We start from the raw sequence: 23,188 nt of genomic DNA, 5'->3' as shown, positions 1-23,188 counted from the left end.
ACATGTCCATTTAAAGAGTAGATATTTGGTTATTGTTCTTAAATTCTTGCGATTAATGAATTTAAAGTTTAGTTTTGTTGGTAAAATTTGGAAATTCGGAGCAATGTATCGAAAACATTAATCTATCGTGAATTGTATTCTGCAACATGTTCTCGTTAAGTTGGATAAGTGGAAATTAATTGTTATTGGTTCAGTTGACTTAAATATAATCACCAAAGTGTAAATTTTTATTTAAGTATCTTAAGAAAATAACTATACTATACGATACTGTAGAATTTTTACTAAAAAAACCTATACTGTAACATAATTGTTTTAATTAAAAAAAATAACATTAAAAAACACTGAAAAATATAAAAATTAAACATTGAAAATTAACACAAATTAAAAAAATTTTTAATTAAAAGAATTTAGTGCTGTTAAACTGAATAATATGCTAATAAAATTCGCAGTGCCAAATTTTGTTGATTGAAATTTTTACTTTTATATTTTGTATTAATTTAATGTGTAATTTTTTGAAAAATTTTTATATTTTAATATTGTTATTTTTGTAAAAATTAAAACTATTTTGTTCTATAGCTTTTACTTAAAAACTTTTTTCATTAAAAAAAAATTAATTAACGTAAGTTTTTGTTCTTAGTTTGCGCAATTTTTATATATCATTATTTTTATAATAAATGAAAACAATTATTTTGCACAGTAATTTGTTTTTAATGTAACGATTTTTTTTAAACTAAAATAATGCACTGTTTTGCGCATTAAAATAACATTATTTCATAAAAGTATTTTATACCCTATTTTGTAACAGTTTTTTACACTAATATATATTTTTCACAACTGGAGCGTGTACCTGACGCCTTTCATCTTAAAAAAATAAGTTTTTAGTTATTATTCAAAACATTAAATTTACACATATATGCTACTATTGCTTGCAATTTTTTGGAAACTAATATGAGGATTGATCAGCTACTGCGTAGCTACAACGGCATATTTAGCTATACCATCAATTTTGATTTTTGGATGATTTTATTTATATCGATTTAAACATCCAGTTTCTGAAAGTATTTCAAGTAACCGTTCAAACATGTGACGCAACGGATAATTTTTATCCAGAAATCATTCAGTATTTAACTGTTATGCCATCACAGAATTTTCTAAAATTAAGAGCATAATTTCTTCTCGTTACTGAATAATGATTCATAATTATAAATACGCTTCCAAAAATAATTACAAATCTTACTTAACTGCTTTAAGGCTTTAAAAATTAATAAAGAATTAATAAGAAATTATTAATAAAAATACATTTCAATGTTTATAAATGTTCTGTATAAGTCAGATTAATTTTATCGTACTAATGTCTTATTTCTGTATATGGCATTATAATTATTATTTCTCTCTAAAATATTTTTCCTTTATTATTTATAATAATAAAACAAATATTTTATAAAATAATTAGAGATTAGACGGGCGTAAAGAGCTAATATATATATATATAATGTTAATACTGATGTGATATTTAACTATGAATTATATTTATACATAAATATTTTATAATACTTTCTAAATTCGTTAATATCTGTAGATAGGCGGAAAAAATTGTAATGTACTATTTAAAAAAGTAAAGAGAAGCTTAAAAACCTTGTAAAAAGCTTTGTAAAGATAACCTGAAAAACTTTGTAAACAAAAGATGAAAGAAGGAAAAGTTTGTAAACCCTTCTAAACTAAAATATTTTTTAAAAAACTAATTTGAGAGAAACGAAAATAATTAAGTTAATCAAATTATGTTATTCACCCTATATAGATGTTATTAAATTAAATTACATATTGTTTTTATAATTTACACAAATATATCACAGATAGATCTACACGTGCACTTAACAAATACACAAATATTTATACAATATAAAATATTCAAAAAATGTTTAAATTGAAAACTCAATATGTTGCGACGCTATAGAAATTTACAATCTTCCATGCAAAGTAAAATCTCACATTGCTCTGTACTTTCAGTGCGAAACAATATCTATAAATGTATATTTTCATAAGTTTGCAACAAAATAAAGTACTCTTACACATACGTACGCACATGTACAAACATTGCCAAGTGTGTTTTTAAATTCTTTCTCTCTCTCAAAGGTAGTTTTAGACAGCAAAAACAAAATTGTAGACGTCGGATGATGTGGAGACCTCGTTTCGCGCAGAAAGTTGGATTCATATTAAAAGATATAATTATAGACTTCTGACACTGAAATCACTGAGCAATATGGAATAAATTTTGCTTTTGCATATTTATAATTAGTTATAAAATTGTATTGAAAATCGTACAGTTACAACTCTTGTTCATCAGTTTTTATCTTTTACTAAGAAAAAATACTTTAAGCTAAATTTATACAGCTATTTGTTAAAATTTTTGTTACAGTTAGTGTATAAAACTGATTTGTTAATTATTTTTTGGCGCCTTTAATTTTCTTTTTGCTATCTAAAACTACCTTTGAGAGAGAGAGAATTATTATATAGAATTAAATCTTGTACTTATACATTATGTAGTAGGTACGTACTAGATAGAACATATTCTTGTCCATACATACACTAGGTCGCATAAATTTTATAATTCATCTTTTCGACACAAAAGTGCGATGAATTTAAGAAATATATTAATGTGCATGCATATGAAACAAAACTTACTAGCAATTTCAGATGGTTGATTTTTTCCCGGACCTTCGTTGTTGATCTTTTGCGTTGCGTTATTGCTCTCAAGGAAGCAAGTCAGCTCCTCTAGAGCATCTCTTAGTTTCGTATTCTTTGTTTCATTTCGTAAGCCCCAGATCCATGCAAGTTTGCAGTCGCAGATCAGCTCGTTTTCTGAAAGCAGATGCAACGATGTTATTGTAACGGCCTTATGAAAACTAATCAAATATGGCCATGACTCAAGTGCAAGCGCCAACACCATATGACAGAACAAAGACTGCGAAATCTTTGTATAATTGTAAACTAGTTGCACCGTTTCTACAATTATTATAATTTTACTAAAAAGAATCCCATACAATTCTTATGGAAATTGTATTTCGACGAAATTAGCTGAAATTCTGGAAATAAATAGTTTATGTAATGCTAATCAAAAGTCACAATAGACGCGATATCAATTTATGAATCTGTTTTGCCTATGTAAGCGTTCAAAAAAAATAAGGCGTTATTTCAGTACCTACAACAAAAGACCATGTATCATAAAATATTATGAAAGTTCATCAAATATCACCAAAAATCATCAACTGAGAGCAAAATAGTCAAATACTATATCAAACATCAAATCATTATTAAAGGTGTTTTTGTCATCGGATCGCCCAGAAGACTTATCAGGTTGACACAAATTTGCCTAAGAATGCAAAAATAAATAGATCTGAATCTGACGATTAGAGACTAGATAAAAACCGATGAACAAGCACAATCCATCTGATTAAAAAGACAGGAGTATGACGTATTTGTAGATTATAGGCTAAATAAAATTATTATACCGAAGAAATATTCAAAATATTATCAGCTACAGAATTTCACGCATAAATTATAAGGCTACACAATTTTTTCTACGTTAAATTTAATTAAAACATCATCAGATTCTGATGTCGGAGCAAGGAAAATACTGCTTTTGTATAACGGATTTGAATTAAATAAATTCAATTCTTTGCTATTCGGATTTAAGGATGTTTAGTACCTATTTTTAAAAATATAGGAATTTAATAAAATTTGCACAGATTGTTTTGATACATGTTCAGAGATTTATAAAAAAACCTAGAGTTGATTCACTGAAGCAATCAAAAGTTATAAAGATTTTAATTTGCAATAAATTTACCCGTCGATATTATTATAAATATAATTATTTTGTGGATCTAATTATAAGTAAAAGTATTAATATAATTATAAATATAATTATTTATATAAATAAGTATAAATATAATTATTTCTGCCCTTTTTAGCCCTTAAATTGATACGATGACAGATTTTCTATCTTATAAAAAACCTGTGATCGTGTTGATTTAAGAGCTAAAATAGATAAAAGTAATAATAAGAATTTATTCAAAATTTGCAAAAGTATAGTTTAAATATAGAGAAAATATTTGATCACATAATTTTGGTCAAGTACTGACTAGTTCAAAAGATATTGAATATAATTTTCTCAATTTCGTCCTATTATCCGAGATGACATATTATTTATTGTGAAAACGTGGCAACATAGCATTCGGCTGAGCCTTCTTTTGACATTTTAAATAACCTATCTTTTCATCTGAAAAAGCCTCTATATACAAACGTGTAAGCGAGAAGCGACTAGGCCTCATATATTAATTTGCAATTTGACCAACTTATGAAAAATTACCATGTTGCCACATTTCTTTCTTCTCGGAGAAATGACAAATTATGAAATTTATCAAAGAAATAGTTAAAAATCTTCTATATTTTGTCATTATTCACTATTATAATTTTTATTCTGACATTTTAAATTACTCTGTACGAGTAAATTCTTTTATTTTTATAATTCAAATTTTATGCTGTAATGTTGAAATCGAGGTATCGTCAATGATAAAAGTTTCTCATTATAATTTAAGAAACACGAAAATTCTCCGAAAAAAAGCAACAGAAGTTGGAAAATACATTTCTACACTCTAGCTATGAATAAATAATAAGATTTTATGCAATTTTTATAATAATCATATATTAAGATATATGAGAAAAATATATATTCGTCAATTTCGACTACTTTTTGCTCCGATTGTAGGTGCTAAACATCCTTAAATAAACTACACAAACATTTCAAAGATTTATATGTGTAATCTTTGTTATATAATAATATCCTCATGCTTCCAAAAACGCCAACGAACATAAGCTCCACATACGAAAAACATTTCAGAGATTGCGAGAATACGGACCGAGTATAATCAGATTTCAAGGAGAGCATTTTCAGCCAAGAGCGAGTCCAATACTTATAAGTTATACCGTTTCAAAGGAACGAAATTAAACCTTTTAAGCAACGAGTCGACATTTTCTTTAACTACAGAAATCTAAGACACTGAAAAGTTACGAGGCTTCTTAAATATGATACATTTTTATTGCTGATTTTTTTCGCAGCAACAGATGTTCAGGCATCATTGCACGTAGTTACACATGACTTCAAGAGAAACTTTTGTTTAGTGAAACGAGACAACAACATGCGTATTCGAAAAGTGTAAAATCCCGATAAATACCAGTATCCAGTGAAAACAGCGCATCTGGTGTTCCAATACTAATACCTCTATTCTTGTAGTAATAACCGTTCTCGAACAAAAATGCTACAGTTACAAGCAATCGGCTTGGCTTTTATTTTATGTAAACTCACCAATACGCAAATTAATTATAGTGCGTCGTATTAACAATTTATAAGGCAATAAAATTTGTCAAACAATAAAGACTAAGACTATATTTGATGTAATTGCGAAAGCATCAGCACCTTTTGTAATACTATAAAATTTATCACTAAAGATGGTTTCAAAAATGGAAACGTTTGAGAATAAAGTTTGGTTGTTTTTTATTAAACGGTTTTCTTATTTGCGTTCCTAAACCTGGCGATGCCTTTTTATATTTTTCCATAAAATTTTTCAAATATATGATTGAAGGACGTAACCTAATAATTCTATCATTAAATCATTGACATAAGCAATAAAAATCAGAGAATATCACCGCGATAACAGTGACAGTTTCATTTCATCAGTCAAATTGCGACTCACAATCAGATTAAGCATATTTTGAGCAAAAGCAATATTATCGCCGATGTCTTATCAAAAGTGATCGCAATGCCAATTATTTTGAGTACCGATGAATTAGAGAATAATACGAAGATGAAGAGTTAAAAGAACTATTTATCGTATAAACCTCACTTAATTTAAAAAAATTAACTCGTGACAAAAGTGATACAATAATTTATTGCAATATTTCCAACGATATTTGAGTATATCCCAGCTATGCTAAAAAACTAATCTTCAACATCGTTGATCAAATATCATATCCTAGTACGAAAGCAAACTTATTGCAAAAGATTCATTTAACTTTAATAAAGGTATCATATTCTAAACATGTCTCTTATCTCAATGATAAATAATTCAGCGATATAATAAACGAGTTTCTCATCGAAATTTTAGGAGATGGAAGTTTATCATCTTGACATAATTTGACTGCTATTATAGTTTAAAGGTTTTAATAATTAATGGTAATCGATCACTATACCAGACGACCCAAGACAACTTCTATTTTAGGCATGACTGCCAATACAATCGTAGCAGCTTTTTCTCCAAATATAGATTGTTGTATATAGAAACTCTAGCCATCATACTTACTACCGATAGGGATAAAAACCAATTCAAATCCTTAATATTCAACACATTTATTAAACTTGAAGCGCAAACAGAATCCGAATGACTTCTCACCTCCAATGAAACAACAGTAAAAAGATGGCATCGTTCCCTCAAAACCGCTCTAAGATGTCATTGAACGAGAAGTCTTCCCGACCATTTTACTTGATCTAAGGACAAGTTAAAGAAGATATAAAAGCCTCAGCAGCTGAATATTGGTACAACTCGCATCCCCAAAGAGTACTTCATCTCTGAGGATGTAATCAGATATCCACAAATGTTTCCTGTATATTTTCAGACTACATAAAGACTATCCATGCAGTACAGAGAATGACAGCAAGATCAAACCATTTCTTTACAAGAATTTAAAAAACAACAGCCATGTTTTCGTGCGAGTCGACAAGTAAAGAAAATTTTTAAATCTCAACTATATGAAGACTTATTCTAGATATTAAAAACACTTAATATTAACTAATTATAGTTTTATTTGTAGAGTCAATTTCAAAAAGTTAGTTATCATATACATTCACAATGACAGGTCAAATTAATCTTTTTAGAAATTACCCTGAAAAAAACAACTGCAGAACTAATTCTCATACAAAAATATTTGTATATTTTTTTTTTATTTAATCGTTGGCAGGTTTTAAGTAAAGAAATTCACTCATTTTTATTTAAATCTAAATAAGTATTTTCAATTAAATTACGTACGAATGTACGTCAAAGAGTTTGAATAAAATTTTATTTTTTTTTTATCAATTTTATCTACGTATTGTTACATTTAATCGAAATCTATTATAATCAATCTCGTTATTTTGTTTGTGTGTTAACATAGTTGCTTTGCTGCGAGTTATTTTAAAGTGTTATTTGAAAGTAAATATTTTTACTCGACATTATGATATTTGTCTATCATGTTGTGTGTGTTCAAATGTACTTGGAAAATGTCATAATTTTTTTTTCTACTCATTGTTTGTTGAAACGTTTTTTAAGCGGATAATAACTTTCACAATTTCCTAAATAAGTTATATTTCCAACATAATTAATTTAAAAAAAAATTAATTAAAGTTTTATAGTTCTACCACAAAAAAGTATACACATTCTGACACTTCACTGTTTTCAGTAGATAAATTTTTAATCGTTTATTCGGCTAAAAAAGTGGCTGCGCTTAATGCATTATAATAACTAATTTTACAATTACAGTTTATTGACAGTAATCAAATTTAAGCTTAATTCTACAAAATAAAGATGGATTATGTGACTATAAGACAACTACAACAAATAATATATCAAAGATTGACTCTGGTCGCCAGTGCCGTCAATGGCATTACTGTGTATTGCGATTTTATTATATTGTAGTTTTACTAATTGTAAGAATAATGATAAAAATACTCACCGTTCAGATAGAAGTGGCTATTAGTGCCATAAAGATTGGTTACGATAGGCTTGATATTATCAAAGGTCATGGTCTTCAAGTTATTCTGCCTCAGATCTAAGATGAAAACACTGGGTGCACCAGCTAGGAAATCCTGCGGCAACTTCACTAACAGATTATCGCTGAGCCGCAACTTCTGAAGATTGTGCATACCATCGAATGCTTTTTCAGATATATACGTAATTACGTTTTGGTCAAGTTCAAGCTCGAGTAAGTTCGGCATTTCGGCAAAATTATGTTTTCCAATCATAGCGATTTGATTGTTGCATAAGTCAAGACGTTGCAGATTGCGCAGACCATAGAAAGTTTCGTGTGTGATGCTCGTGATTTGATTGTGACTTAGCTCAAGCTCTTGCAATAAGCTCAAATGATTAAATGCTCTGTCATGTACAATACTGATATTGTTATGATTCAGATACAGCTTGCGCAGACTCGGCAAATTGACGAACGTGCCTCTGTAAACAATCGTTCAATAAAATTCGAAACCATTGTATGTGTGTGTGAGACTCTATATGTATATATATTTTTTATTTTTGCTAAAACACATTATTTCAAGATTTTTTATCGTTCTAAAACTTTTGGCACTCACTGTATATGTGTATATGTGTATTATTATTAAAAAATTATTTTATACTTTAAATAATATACACACATGTTTCATATACATATATAATTAATATCAACAGATTTTATCTTTATTTTATTATAATAAAGTTATTTTAATTTTAATGTAAACACAACAAAAATAACAAATTTGAGTATATACTTAAAGTTTTGTATTATATTATTGTATTATATAAAATAAAATATTTAATAAAAAAAATTTTTAACATTTTCTTAAAACAATTTTTTATCTAATTTATATTCGATTTTTGTTTTAAAATATTATTATTATTATTGCAATAAGAAAATAATTCTGGCAACTGTTTGAAATGTAATTGAATCTAATTGATATAATAAGATTTTATAAAATATGATATATCTCCATTGTGTACTTGACAGCGTAGTAATATATCATAATTTGTAAAAACTTCTTATATCAATTAAATTGACGTAAATGTTATAAATAATACTATTGTGATATACATATATATTGATCTTGTCAGAATATATGTAGTATATATTTTTTAAAAATTCTCGTAAAAATTGTTCATATTAATTAGAATTCAATTATAATTTCAATTATAATTTTCATTATAATATATTATAACGTGATAAAAACGTAATAAAAATAATTATAATGCTAACACGAATAATGAATAATACAAATAATAAAAGTAATAAACAATAAAAATAAAATTTGTCTGAATAACAAAATAAAACTAAATATTTCAATTTTTCAGAACTAGTCTCAATGACTTTAGCCAATCTCAATAACTTGAACCTTGACATATGTTATGATTCTGAATACAATTTTTTTTTAAACATCTTAGCTACTGCATATTGTTTATTAAAAAGTTAGATAAAAGTTAATAATTGTGAGAATGCTGTTTTCTAATTAATTATGTAATTAGAGCTAATTAATGATGTTGGTGAAATATTAGAACAAATTAAGTATGGGATAAGACAAAAAAATGGTACTTTTCTAACTATAAAATAATATAAAATAATTGTGAGAATGTTCACTTAACCCAATTTATTTCTAATTTTAATCGAAAATAGTGAATATGTATAGTAAATCGAACGCATGGACGAGGAAAAGGCTCCACCTCTCCCCTTGTACCTTCACTCCGAAAGGAACTTGATGCAATGTATTTTTGAATTTAATTTAAAATCAGAAATAGTTTGGGTTATTCCTTTCGGGATAGTGATGCAAGGGAAAGAGCGAAGCTCCTCCCTCTCTTCCCCCTTATACGTTCGATTTACTATCTATTTTGGATTAAAATTGAAGAAATGGGTTGGATTATTCAAACATTCTCACAATTGTCTTATCTGTCAAAAAAGTGCCATTTTTTTGGTCCTTATTTACACTTTTGCTCTAATATTTCATCAGTATTATTAATTTGCTCTAATTACTTAATTATGAAATTAAGCATTCCCATAATTATGCAACTTCCATCAAAAGTTATTAACAAATGAAAATTCATATAAAGTGAAATTGTTTGTCAGATGTAAACTAACAATGAGAAATTCAATATTGGACTTACAATTAGATGGAAATTATATATATTACACATACATAAAGTGAATCCGCAAATTTTATACAAAGTATTCAGAAATCTCAAAAATTGAAAATAAAGATATAATATATAAGCAAGAAAGGGATTTTACATTTTGCTTTAGCTTTCCACGCGAAATTAGACCTATTTTATGGTTCAATATTTTTTATGCAAAACGAAATTAATAATTTTACCTAGTTTTGTAATTTTCTAGCAAAATAAAGTCTATTCCACACTTTCAGTATGAAACAAGATCTATAATCATAAGATTCCACATCAATTTGTAACTTTTAATACAAAGCGAAATTCAAATGTAAACAAATGTAACCTCTAATGTAGCGAAAATGTAAACAATGCTAACTGTTACATGAAAGTCATATAAAACCGTATAATTACAGACTTCATTTTACCTTGAAAGTACCAGGAAAGTAATGTGAGATGGATTTTGTTTTGTAGAGAGTCTATGTAAAATTATGTATAATTATTACAGACTTCGCACCAAAAGCATTAAGCAATAGGTGGCAAATTCATGTGAAGTTTTTTTTTATATACAGGGTGTCCGGTAATAATCGCCCCATCTCTCTAGGGCAGATAGAGCAGGTCAAACTGAATATAAAAGTCCTCTAGCATTTTGCGATCTTCGCAATAATTATCGAGAAATTAATTAACAAAGATTGACAAATCCGCGCGAGTATAAGCGCGCGGCGAAAAGGTCCATCCCACTGCTACGAGGTTACTAAGCGCGCTACTCATACGCATCCATTGCCAGTCATAGACCGCTCCTCCTATCATTCAATGAGCGCCTAGTAACCGCGTAGCAGTAGGATGGGCCTTCTCGCCGCGTGCTTGTATTCGCCCGGATTTGTCAATCTTTGTTAATTAATTTCTCGGTAATTATTACGAAGATCGCAAAATGGTAGAGGACTTTTATGTTCAGTTTGACCTGGTCTATCTGCCCTAGAGAGGGGGGGCGATTATTACCGGACACCCTGTATAATCGTTTTTTGTATATAATCGTAGATAAAAGCATGTTTGTATATCCATGAGATAGTATATAAATATAGTCATATAAATTTTGTCCAATATTATATATATTTTTTACTGTTAATCTATCTTGGAATTTTACGTTTTATGGATTTTTATTTATTTTTTAATAAACAAAGAACGACTTTCGGAGTCATGACTTTAATAAAATGCGTTAAGATCAAAATCATTAGAGGAATGGCTTTATTAATTAAAATATTTACCCTAGCTAATTATTCTTTGTTAATAATTTTGCTGATAATTATTAACTGTCAAATTTCCATACCTATTAATCTCGGAGATGCGATTTTCGTCGAGATAGATGGCAGTGAGATCCCGCATGTTCTCAAAAGCATTTTTGTGTAGCGTAACAATCATGTTGCGCTTGAGATTGATCTGGATGATACCGATAAGATTGCTAAAAGTATGCTCGACAATTTCATGAAATTTTGCATACTGGAACGTAACGGTGTACAAATTTCTCAATTGATGCAGTATTACCCTGGGCACATAATCAAGGCTGTCAATCTGGCGCACCGTAAACGTCAATTCTTTCAGATAAGCCTGTGACGTAAAGTAAGTCCATATTGGATCGTCAGGTTCGAGCTTGCTCATCACCCAGCAATTGGCGTTCGTAGCATTGTGCAGACCGTTATTGTTGCAGTAACAGTACATCGGCGCTTGCTGAACTTGAACATCACAGATATTTATCTCTTTTGACTCTTTCGTCTCTTTGGCGATGACCTTTTTCTTGCCGCGTAACTGCCTCGTCACCGCCAGACTTGACGATACAAGCAAGATTGTCAACAGCAACAGCTGAAGAATGAAGGAAGTATAGAGAAATTGGCGCATTATGATTCTGAAACAAAAAAATTGAAAATTTTGTTAGTAAATATTGTGTTACCATTTAATTTATTTGTAATTCATTAATAAACAAGATTATTTTAGAAGACTTTTTTTAAATAATATATTATTGTTTAATTTTATATATATATAAAATATTTTGTATACAATGACTTGATATATAGATTTTCTATTCAGTCACTATTTTTAGAAGATTTATTAAGTATAATAATACGCTTTTCTTCATCATCATTAATCTCTCGAACAGATTTAAAGTGCAAATAATGAACGACCGATTGCTCTTGAAGCAGCGAAATTACTCGTTAAGGATTGATTTCCGTATTATACGTATTTAAAGTCGACGCAACGCGACACGTCAACTTCCGGGTTTTATATCACGGAAAATTTACTCGACAGCTCCATTACAAGCACGTCGATACGTAATGGTATATTATTTCTCCATCACGAAAATACTCTTTAGAGAAAAATATTTTTTTCCTTTATCCATATGTAAGAAAGAGATAAACATATTGCTATATAGCAGCTTTAATATAAATAAAAGTTATTGTAATCAAATATTGTTTTCTCTACTAAATATGTAATAGTATATCTACAAAAAGATTTTAATACACAACCTTAAGAATTCTTTAAAAATTTATATAAATAATTATTAATTACAATCTTTTTTATTTTATTATGCATATATTACACGTATTCTACATTACGATTACTTCTCTCGGGTGATTTTTTTGAGACGAAACGCCTCTATGGTGGCTGCCTTCTAAGCGACTTTTTAGGACACGTTACTATAGAGATTTATTTATTTGTATTGAATATGTTTAAAGAATAAATCTATATAAAATAATAAGTCGCGAATAGAATATCAGTTACCAATAAAAAAAAATTCTCGTCTAGAGAATAATCATGTTCATATAAATACATTTTTTCGATTGAAGTATTATAAATCACGTGGAATTTGGATTTAAATATAAATTATTTGTTTTACTTCCAGGAATCTAAACAAAAAAGATCACGTTGTAAGAATCATTGACGCATCATAATGCATCATCGATATTATCAAGCTCATAAAAAAATTTAAAAAAATAGTGCTTAAAAAGCTTCTTTAATATCACTATTGATAAACAAGTTAAAGTATAAGACCAATGTGAAATATATCTCAAATAGTATATTTATAATTCTGAAAAAAGGTAATTTTTAAATTTAATAATTTATTTTTTATTTATAATAAAAATTGAAGTACATTTTTTGTACCATCTTTTACTACACACGCCTTATTTATTAACTTAAAACTCATAAGAATTAAAAGACAAAAAGATCTGAGGCTGGAGGCAAGTAAACAGCTAATGATCATATGCTAATGATCAAACCGAATGTTATCAAAGAGTTATTCAACATGCGACGCTTTCAAGACACGACAAAATAAACAGTCACAAACTATAACTGCATGTTAATTAATACGCCGCCCCCTCGTAAATAAACATTTATCAGAATTTCCGTTTAAACGAAATATATGGTAATTATCAACACCTAACTCTGCATCAGTAATGTTGTTATGTATTTAACCATGTTTTGACTAAAATAATAATAGACACAGAGAATTTCACGCAACGCAGATAACATACTTTTGTCTTTAAATGACACACATTTTTATAGTATTTAATTTAAATAGTATTTAAATTAAAAGAAAGTAATTCCGTTTTTAACATTGGATTCACAGAAAGTAAGTGTCAAATCAAAACTTATATACATATGAACGCGTTCATTGTTTCATACATATACAATAATTAATAATCTTTTTAGAAGAATTTAAAAATCTTAAATTTCAACAATATTATAATCTTATTTCAATACTACAATTGTCATTTCAAGAATAAAATAATTATTTTAACTCTAAGAAAAATTATAATCTTTGATTTGAACATGTGTTATTTTCTATCCAACATTTTTTCCTCTCCATTCAAGAAAATTATTCTTAAATAACAAGAGTATATTTTTTTTTAAACTATATAAAATGTCTTTATTCAAGCAAATTTTCTTTATTTAACACAATATAATCTGATTTCAAAATTTACATTTTGAAACTAAAGATATTGTCAAGTAAGAATATTCTTTTTTTTCTGTGTTATCAATAATCCATTTCATTTTTATAATAAATGATTTTATTAACTTTGTCCTCATCTTGTAAAATCTCTAATTAAAATTGCAAATCCATGAAGTATATTTCTCTTCTTTAGAGTTTAATCTTAAGAAATTTTTATTGAGAATTCCAGAATTCGAATCGATTTATTCAGTAAAATTAACAAGGCATTCTGTTTTTGATAAACAAAGAAACTCTTAAAGTAACAGCTGCGACGAAATTCCTGACTGATTAGATTTACCCGGGGAATAAAATACAACCCCGCACGCGAGTTTCTACTCTCCTCTCCAAAAATTGCTCGCGAATGCGCGCCCAAAGTCGGAGACCTGACGACATGGAAGTGATTCCGCCGCTCCGAGAGAGCCGGTTGGGAAAGTGTGTAAGAGACACGGAATAACAGTCCCCAAGTAGTACATATTTGCTTCAAAAATATTTCACAAATGTTTCTGCGAAACGTTTTAAAACCGGCTTTCAAAAACGTTTCTGATTGGTTAAAATGTCCATTTAAAAAACGTTAAGGGAAACGTCATTTTCTAACAAAAAAAGCGTTTAAGAAACTGTCAAAATAGGGTTTTTTTCTGAAAACGTTTTATTTGTGAAAAATTTGTTTATCCACAGATTCAATAAAATAATGCATATATGGATATAATCCATCTATTTTCATCATGTTCTGAATCTCTTGTCGAGATTACATCACAAGTCCAACTGACAAAAAAGACATAATTTAAATTATACTTTTAGTACCTGTTCTTTTAGGCTTTATATACATGTTATGAAAACTTGAATACAAGTTATAGTTAAGTCTGAACACGCCACGTAGCGGCAAACAAAGGAACACGTATATTATAAAATAGGTCTTTTTTGTCTTGTCGAAAAGATGATCAAAAAGACATCATTTCGTCGACTAAAATTAATTATGACTTTAGAAGACATCTTTTAAAAAATGACTTTTTTGTAGGTAGAAAGATATTCTTTTAGACATCTTTTAGCCTTGTCAGAAAGATAACTTAAAAAAGACATTTTTTCGTCATCTTTTAATTTTCTGTGCTATCTGGGGATCGTCTTAATAAGTACAGTCTTAATAATGTGTATATATATAATTTTGAATTAAAAAATTAATTTTTGTTCTATTTATAGAAACGTAAAAAATACGTTTCTTAAACCATGATTTTAAAAATGTTTCCGTTGAAACGTTTCTTATTGGTGCTTGACGGTTAAAAAATATTGGATACGTTTACAAAACGTTTATAAAACGAACTTATGCTACCTGGGCCGTGTGGTCGTTGTCAAAAAGAAAGAAACGGAATATGCGAGGAAAGGATATGCACGAATAGGGAACGAGGATGGTGAAGGTTCCGCGCGCGCCGCGGTAGAAGTGAGTACATCGCGCGGTATCGAGAATTGGCCACCAGACGCGGTCTTTCACGCGTCAATTCGCGAAACACACCAAGAATCGCCAAACGTCAAAGTTCTCATTCCGTCATGGGCTGACCAGCGCGGACGTTGCAATCGTGACGGTCGAGAGGCGGACAACACAAGAAATTTGACAGATAAGAACTAGCACAAAATAAACATGCTACACAGAAAAAAGAATATTCTTATTTTGACAATATCTTTAGTTTCAAAATCTAAATCTTGAAACGAGATTATATTGCGTTAAACAAAGAAAATTTGCTTGAATGAAGAGGAAAAAATGGATAAAAAATAACATGTTCAAATCGAAGATTATAATTCTCTTAAAGTTAAAATAATTATTTTATTCTTGAAATGGACAATCATAGTATTGAAATAAGAGTATAATATTGTTAAAATTTAAGATTTTTAAGTTCTTCCAAGAAGATTGTAAATTATTGCCTATATATGAAAGAATAAACGCGTTTATATGAGTGTATAAATATTGATTTGACACTTACTTTTTTTCTGTGTAGATACTATAAGAAAGTAAAATAACAGAGATCTTTATTATGAAGTCATAAAGGCGGGAATTTGATAAACTATCTTATAATTTATTGTTTCAAAAGAAGACACTATTTGAAAAGTATTTCAAGTTTCTATTGGTTCTTGCAAATTATTTCTTCTTCTATAGACAAAATATAAAATCCACATATACATTTAATAAAAAACTAAAATTTTGTGCATTTTACACTTCAGTATCTTCCAAAGCAGCAAAATATTGTATATTAAATCAGTGTCTTTTGTGCGATAACCTGAATCTTTTTCAATATAATTATAATTTATATTATAAATAAATTTTGTTTTTTTCTTTTGTGATATAAAAATTACTTTAAGTTTTTTTAATAAAATACATGTAAGAAGGAAGCGTAATTAATATTCAATGTAAAAAAAAAAAAGATGAAGCGTGGAATAGAAATATATTCGAAGATATTAATTGTAGATAATCGAGCTATGTTTGAATGGATAGAAAGCTTTACAGAATATGAAGTATGGAGCGTAAGTTACAGTAATTATCGATAGCCGGAAAAAAAGAAAAAAAAAACGGTTTAAATTTCATCGCAATATTAATCGAAACTAACTAAATCTAATGGTATTAATTCTATCATAATTAAGATAACTAAGATATGTAGGAGATCGCACCGAGAACGCCGATAATCGTGTGATAACAAAAAGAGAATGAAGAAATTAATTTTACGAGTAAGCAAAGCTAGAACACCATATGTGAGTTTGACAAAGCCCCCAGATAGCACATGTTCGTTTTATAAACGTTTTCTAAACGTATCCAATATTTTTTAACCATCAAGCACGAATAAGAAACGTTTCAACAGAAACATTTTTAAAATCATGGTTTAAGAAACGTATTTCTTACGTTTCTATAAATAGAACAAAAATTAATTTTTTAATTCAAAATTATATATATATATACACATTATTAAGACTGTACTTATTAAGACGATCCCCAGATTGCACAGAAAATTAAAAGATGACGAAAAGATGTCTTTTTTAAGTTATCTTTCTGACAAGGCTAAAAGATGTCTAAAAGAATATCTTTCTACCTACAAAAAAAGTCATTTTTTAAAAGATGTCTTTTAAAAGTCATAATTAATTTTAGTCGACGAAATGATGTCTTTTTGATCATCTTTTCGACAAGACAAAAAAATCTATTTTAGAATATATGTGTCCCTTTGTTTGCCGCTACGTGACGTGTTAAAACTTAACTATAACTCGTATTCAAGTTTTCCTAACATATATATAAAGCCTAAAAGAACAGATACTAAAAGTATAATTTAAATTGTCTTTTTTGTCAGTTTAACTTCTGATGTAATCTCGACAAGAGATTTAGAACATGATGCATTATTTTATTGAATCTGTGGATAAACAAATTTTTCACAAATAAAACGTTTTCAGAAAAAAACTCTATTTTGACAGTTTCTTAAACGCTTTTTTTTGTTAGAAAATGACGTTTCCCTTAACGTTTTTTAAGTGGACATTTTAACCAATCAGAAACGTTTTCAAAAACTGGTTCTAAAACGTTTCGCAGAAACATTTGTGAAACGTTTTTGAAACGAATATGTGCTACTTGGGCCGTTAATACGACCATCTCATTCACGCGCAGCGTGAAGGATTCATCAAAAATCTTATTAATAACAGTCGACGGTGAACTCGGATAGTGCAAATTAGGCGTCGAGATGCGAGGGCCAAATATAAAAAGCACCGCGCCGACGGTTCGCAGCGGCTGATTTCTACCGCAGTGAGATAATAATTAATGTAAGACCGTGTGCAGCGCCTGAGAACGCCTGATGCAGTAAAAATGTTACGAAGATATCGGTTGTCGAATTTATTACACGTTATGTAATGCGACTAACGATATGCTCAGATTGCCGAAATTTGCACGATAAATGGATGATACGATACTCTCGCTACAGCAGCTCGAGAGCTTCCACACACACACACACACACACACACACACACACACACACACACACACACACACACACACACACACACACACACACACACACACACACACACACACACACACACACACACACACACACACACACACACACACACACACGCTCGCACGCACGCACACATATACACTCACTCCACACGCTCGGACGAAACAAAGATGCAGAATGCAAAATACGCGAAGACCTACAATAAACGCTAACTACAATTTTAACATCGAGATAGAAGCCGATCACGAAGCACACATTTACCTCGAAATACACGATACAATCACGCACGCAAATTCCGCATGAATACGACACGATGCGCGGGACGTGAAATGTCCAGAGAGGCGAGAAGAAACGCAGATGATAAGTGCGCGAAACCGCGAGTATCGAGAACGCGGGTCCGTCGCTTTGAAAGCTCCATAAGCTCGATCCGCTTGACGCACGTCGTCGCTATCACTAAATAATCCCAAAGGCTGTGGGGCGGGCCCGTGCACGTAGGCTGGACCTGGGCGCTAACATGAAAAGGCGACGACGGCGTCAGAGTCGAGGAATCATTTGCGCGGGGCAGCAAGAACGAAAGCAACCTTCCCGGCAATACTCTCTCTTAGAAGCTGCACCAGGGAGGTCTGTGGCGGTTCCGTCGCTTGCAGTCGGATCTTCCACTGATTCTCCATAGCTTTCGTTCGCTCGGTCTATCTTTCTCTCTCTTTCTATTGCTCAATACAGTATGTTACGATCGGCCGCCTTAGTCATCTGATCTCTGACTGCCGCGGGTCGATCGCCGGATCGATCCTGCTCGCGCGGGGTGCATAGACTTAGTAGAATAGACTGCTCATGAAGGTAGTGGGGGTATCCGTCACTGAGAAAAGGACAGTTGTCATTAATATGAGTTTCTATCTCTTTCTAACGCAGAGTAGTGGAAAAAGCATAGCGACCGATAATGTCAAAGCGTGTTGTCATAGTATGCGTGTTGTTAATGTGAATGAGTTCCATGCAGCGCGCATGCTCTGCTATGTAAGTCACGCCCACTAGAAGGAAATAGAAACTCATATTAAAGACAGTTATCCTTTTCTCAATGATGGATACCCCCTCTTCTCTTTTTTTCCCAGTTCTTAATATCCTCTCTTAATCGCAGAGAGAAAGCCGACAATTGAGATTTAACTAACTTATTTTCAAGTTGATCAATTCTACTTGACAAACATTGAATGTCACTCGTGATTTTAGCTATGTCAGTTTGATACATTTTTCGGAAATTAATAAATTCATCCCTTTAAAGCTATCAAGAAGAGTGTAATTGACATTTATACCCTGTGATATACATTAAACGAGTTCTTAATCTATAAATTCTCTCAATCTGTAAATTGATCATTTGAGTGAAAGTAATCAATATGGACGCGTAAAATGGGATACAATATTGCAAGTGTCGCAATAATAGACTTGCCACAATCTTTGCAACTTTTTCTTCCGCTTGCAGTGATTAAATAGTTGTTGAAAATAAACGGTATAAAAGAGAAAATTCAAAATGAGTTCAAAAAACAAAACCTCCATTCTCAACTGATTTGATTAATATTGATATTTTGTTTTTGTAAGACAATAATATTATTGTAAGTATCGAGAAAAAAATATGTAAGCAATCAGTGAAAATATAAAGTCAAAATGACAGAATAGTTAATTGCTGAGAGAAAAATCCTAGGATTAAGTCCTAATAGAGCCCTGATATTTTCTTCTACTTAGAAAAGATTTAGAGATTTGAGATTATTAACATGCGCTGAAGATTCCGGTGAACCGAAAAAAGAAAGTATATAGTTTCAAAAAGGGATGCGGAAATTGAACCCTGAATTGTGACATTCGGAGACTAACATTCAGTTTAAATGGTCGAACTGTAAGTGTTGGAGAAGAATACCTGCATTTGCATCTATTTTATAAATATATATGTGTGTGCGTGTGCGTGTGCGTGTGTGTGTGTAAAAAAGATTTGAAAAACAATTATTTTATGTATAGAGTGAATCACAAAAATCTAACAATTTTCAAAATAAAATTAATGAAATATAACTTAAATATTTATTTCTTACCATACAATAAGGTACGGAATGTTATTTAAGTATATTATTTTAACTTTATTTTTTAAATAGCATACCCAAGTAGCACATATTCGTTTCAAAAACGTTTCACAAATGTTTCTGCGAAACGTTTTAGAACCGGTTTTTGAAAACGTTTCTGATTGATTAAAATGTCCACTTAAAAAACGTTAAGGGAAACGTCATTTTCTAACAAAAAAAAGCGTTTAAGAAATTGTCAAAATATGGTTTTTTCCTTTATTTGTGAAAAATTTGTTTATCCACAGATTCAATAAAATAATGCATATATGGATATAATCTATCTATTTTCATCATGTTCTAAATCTCTTGTCGAGATTACATCAGAAGTTAAACTGACAAAAAAGACAATTTAAATTATACTTTTAGTATCTGTTCTTTTAGGCTTTATATATATGTTAGGAAAACTTGAATACGAGTTATAGTTAAGTCTGAACACGCCACGTAGCGGCAAACAAAGGAACACGTATATTATAAAATAGATCTTTTTTGTCTTGTCGAAAAGATGATCAAAAAGACATCTTTTCGTCGACTAAAATTAATTATGACTTTTAGAAGACATCTTTTAGACATCTTTCAAAAGATAATTTTTTTGTAGGTAGAAAGATATCCTTTTAGACATCTTTTAGCCTTGTCAGAAAGATAACTTAAAAAAGACATTTTTTCGTCATGTTTTAGTTTTCTGTGCTATCTAGGGATCGTTTTAATAAGTACAGTCTTAATAATGTGTATATATATATATAATTTTGAATTAAAAAATTAATTTTTGTTCTATTTATAGAAACGTAAAAAATACGTTTCTTAAACTATGATTTTAAAAATGTTTTTGTTGAAACGTTTCTTATTGGTGCTTGACGGTTAAAAAATATTGGATACGTTTAGAAAACGTTTATAAAACGAACATGTGCTACCTAGGATATTTATTAATTGTCCTCCAGCATTTATTCTACACTTAATTTATCACGCAGATTTGCGTTTGCATTGTATTATTTATTGTAGTATGAGTGCAATTTTTTCCTGTAAGTTGGTCTTGAATTTGTTAATGTTTCTAAGTTTATATATACTTGAGACTTAAAACGTAACCCCAAAACAAGTAGTCGCAGTTTGACAAGTTTGGAGAACGTGCTAGCCATTAAATATCTTCTGCTTTGAGAATCACATAGTTTGGAAACATTTTTTGAACCATATAGTTATGAATGCTGTAACATTATGGGCTGTTGCCCCATCTTGCTGGAATCGTACACTCTTGAAATCAATTCCATAATGATTTTAAAGGAAGAAAGTTTCGTAACTGCTCTGTGTATCGATTAGAGGTCATCGTAATTGTTTGCCTATCCACTTCAAAGAAACAAAGGTCTTCGATTCTGAAACTTACAATATACCAGATAACATATGAACTATAAAGAAGACGCATATAAACTGGGATTCGAATCAATAACAAATATTTTTATTGTTTATTGTGCTACATATATGTATAAAAATATGTGACTCAACTTCCGAATAGCTTCTACTTACTTGGATGAAATTTTAAAGAAATTTTACAGATACGTAGTACTTACTAAATGTAGTCGAACCAAATGTGCTTCGTTACTCATTAACAAAATCATTTCATCAGTCAACGAGTTAAAAAATTCTCAGAAAATATGCGATTTGCTTTCTCACGGTCATTTAACTTATGCACCACTATCATTTTATGCGGATGAAAGTTTAAATTTTTATGCAGAATTTTTTTACTGTTATGAGATAAAGCAAGGATAGTAGCATGTTTTTTTGGTTGAGCGCTGAAGACTCCTTATCATTGCCTGCCTCATTGTCTTAATGTTTAAAGGGGTCACAAGGGTACCTAGGAGGAACCTGATGATTTTTTTTCGTTGTAAACGTAGTTGATCGAAAGTTCCGTATCCACAACTTTATTGTGTTTTAGTTAAGAACGACACCATGATATGAAATATTGAAATAACGACAGAATAATCTTTGCATAAACATAACAATATAAGTCATTATTTTTAAAAAACGTTTCCACGAACGCACAGTGTACAGAGTCCATTAGTGTTATTAAAATGGAAAAGACATTCATTTGGCAAGCGAACAATTAGACAATTTTACACTTTCAGTATCGCTAACTTTATATAACAAGAAAAATTACAGATCAAACAATGGTACAAACAGCGATGCAAAACCTGTATGATAGACTGTATGAATAAGATAAAGTAATATACTTAGTATTCCACATCTTATTGTTATATTTCCAGAAATAAATATTTAAATTATATTTTATTTGTTTATTTTATTGTGAAAATCGTTTCTGTAATTCACTATGCTACCAAAAATCAAATGACTCACAAATAATTACGACATAAATAACAATTCACATTGATGGCAGATGATATTGCATAGTAATCCTTTTGTCGCACAGTAACATTTGTTCGCGAACTTTCAGAACTTGAACGATTTTATCGTACTCGCGGCGTATTTGCGAGTTTCGCAAACTTTCCTTTACCGTAACTTTGCTTATTTAATTATTATCAGGGCAGCAAGCGAAAGCTTCGATGAAAAGCCATGGATCCACAAGTTTCAGATCAATTTGAGTTTTGTTCATTTTTTCTGATGCCTCCGTCTTTTCTCTCCCACTTCTTTCCCCTCTCCTCCCTTTCTCTTCTTCTTCTTTTCTCACCATCTCCCTCCTCTCTTTCTTTCCCTCTCTCTTTTTTCTCTTTCTCACCATCTTCCTCCTTCTTTCTTTTTTTTCTTTCTTAGTTATCATACATCTTAACTATCCATACATATGAATAACATATTTACATACAATAGTTGTCAATTAATCTACTAGCCAAAACATCCCTGTATCAGATGTCAATTTAATTTATGAAATGCATTTATAGAAAAAATATTTTTTTATCTGTACATTAGCGAATTTCGAAATAATTCCATTCACAGCTATGCATTTATTTTTAGCCATCGTTGGATATTGCTAGAATCGGAAACTTTGGCTTCGAAATACTTGAATCAAAACTGTTTGAAAGTCGTCGTCCTTTTATGACAGTTTTTATTTTGGGGAAGAGCCAAGAATCACAAGTGACTAAGTCAGGCGAGAGGATCAATTAAGTATTTAATTTCTTAACTAGGAAATTATTTTTGACATCCAGCATCATCTAACAAAGAAATCAAAAAATTTTAAAAACCTTTGTTTTTATA

General features: G+C 29.9%; 1 protein-coding gene across 3 annotated transcripts in view; it reads right to left on the bottom strand.

Moving 5' to 3' along the window:
• The window catches only part of Con (leucine rich repeat protein connectin), a 240,515-nt gene that overhangs the window by 26,895 nt on the left and 190,432 nt on the right, over positions 1-23,188 (bottom strand). For all 3 annotated transcript variants that reach the window (XM_072897622.1, XM_072897623.1, XM_072897624.1), the window contains 3 exons: positions 11,269-11,841; positions 7,762-8,255; positions 2,683-2,859 (listed from right to left, as the gene is read on the bottom strand). In XM_072897622.1, the coding sequence (XP_072753723.1) occupies positions 2,683-2,859; positions 7,762-8,255; positions 11,269-11,834 (1,237 nt within the window). In that variant the 5' untranslated portion in view covers positions 11,835-11,841. The remainder of the gene's footprint in view (positions 1-2,682; positions 2,860-7,761; positions 8,256-11,268; positions 11,842-23,188) is intronic.

Source organism: Anoplolepis gracilipes, chromosome 8 (assembly GCF_047496725.1).
Source record: "Anoplolepis gracilipes chromosome 8, ASM4749672v1, whole genome shotgun sequence".
Classification (NCBI taxonomy): domain Eukaryota; kingdom Metazoa; phylum Arthropoda; class Insecta; order Hymenoptera; family Formicidae; genus Anoplolepis; species Anoplolepis gracilipes.
The sequence above is the reverse complement of the archived record's forward strand: the minus strand, read 5'-3'. Positions and strand labels throughout refer to the sequence as shown.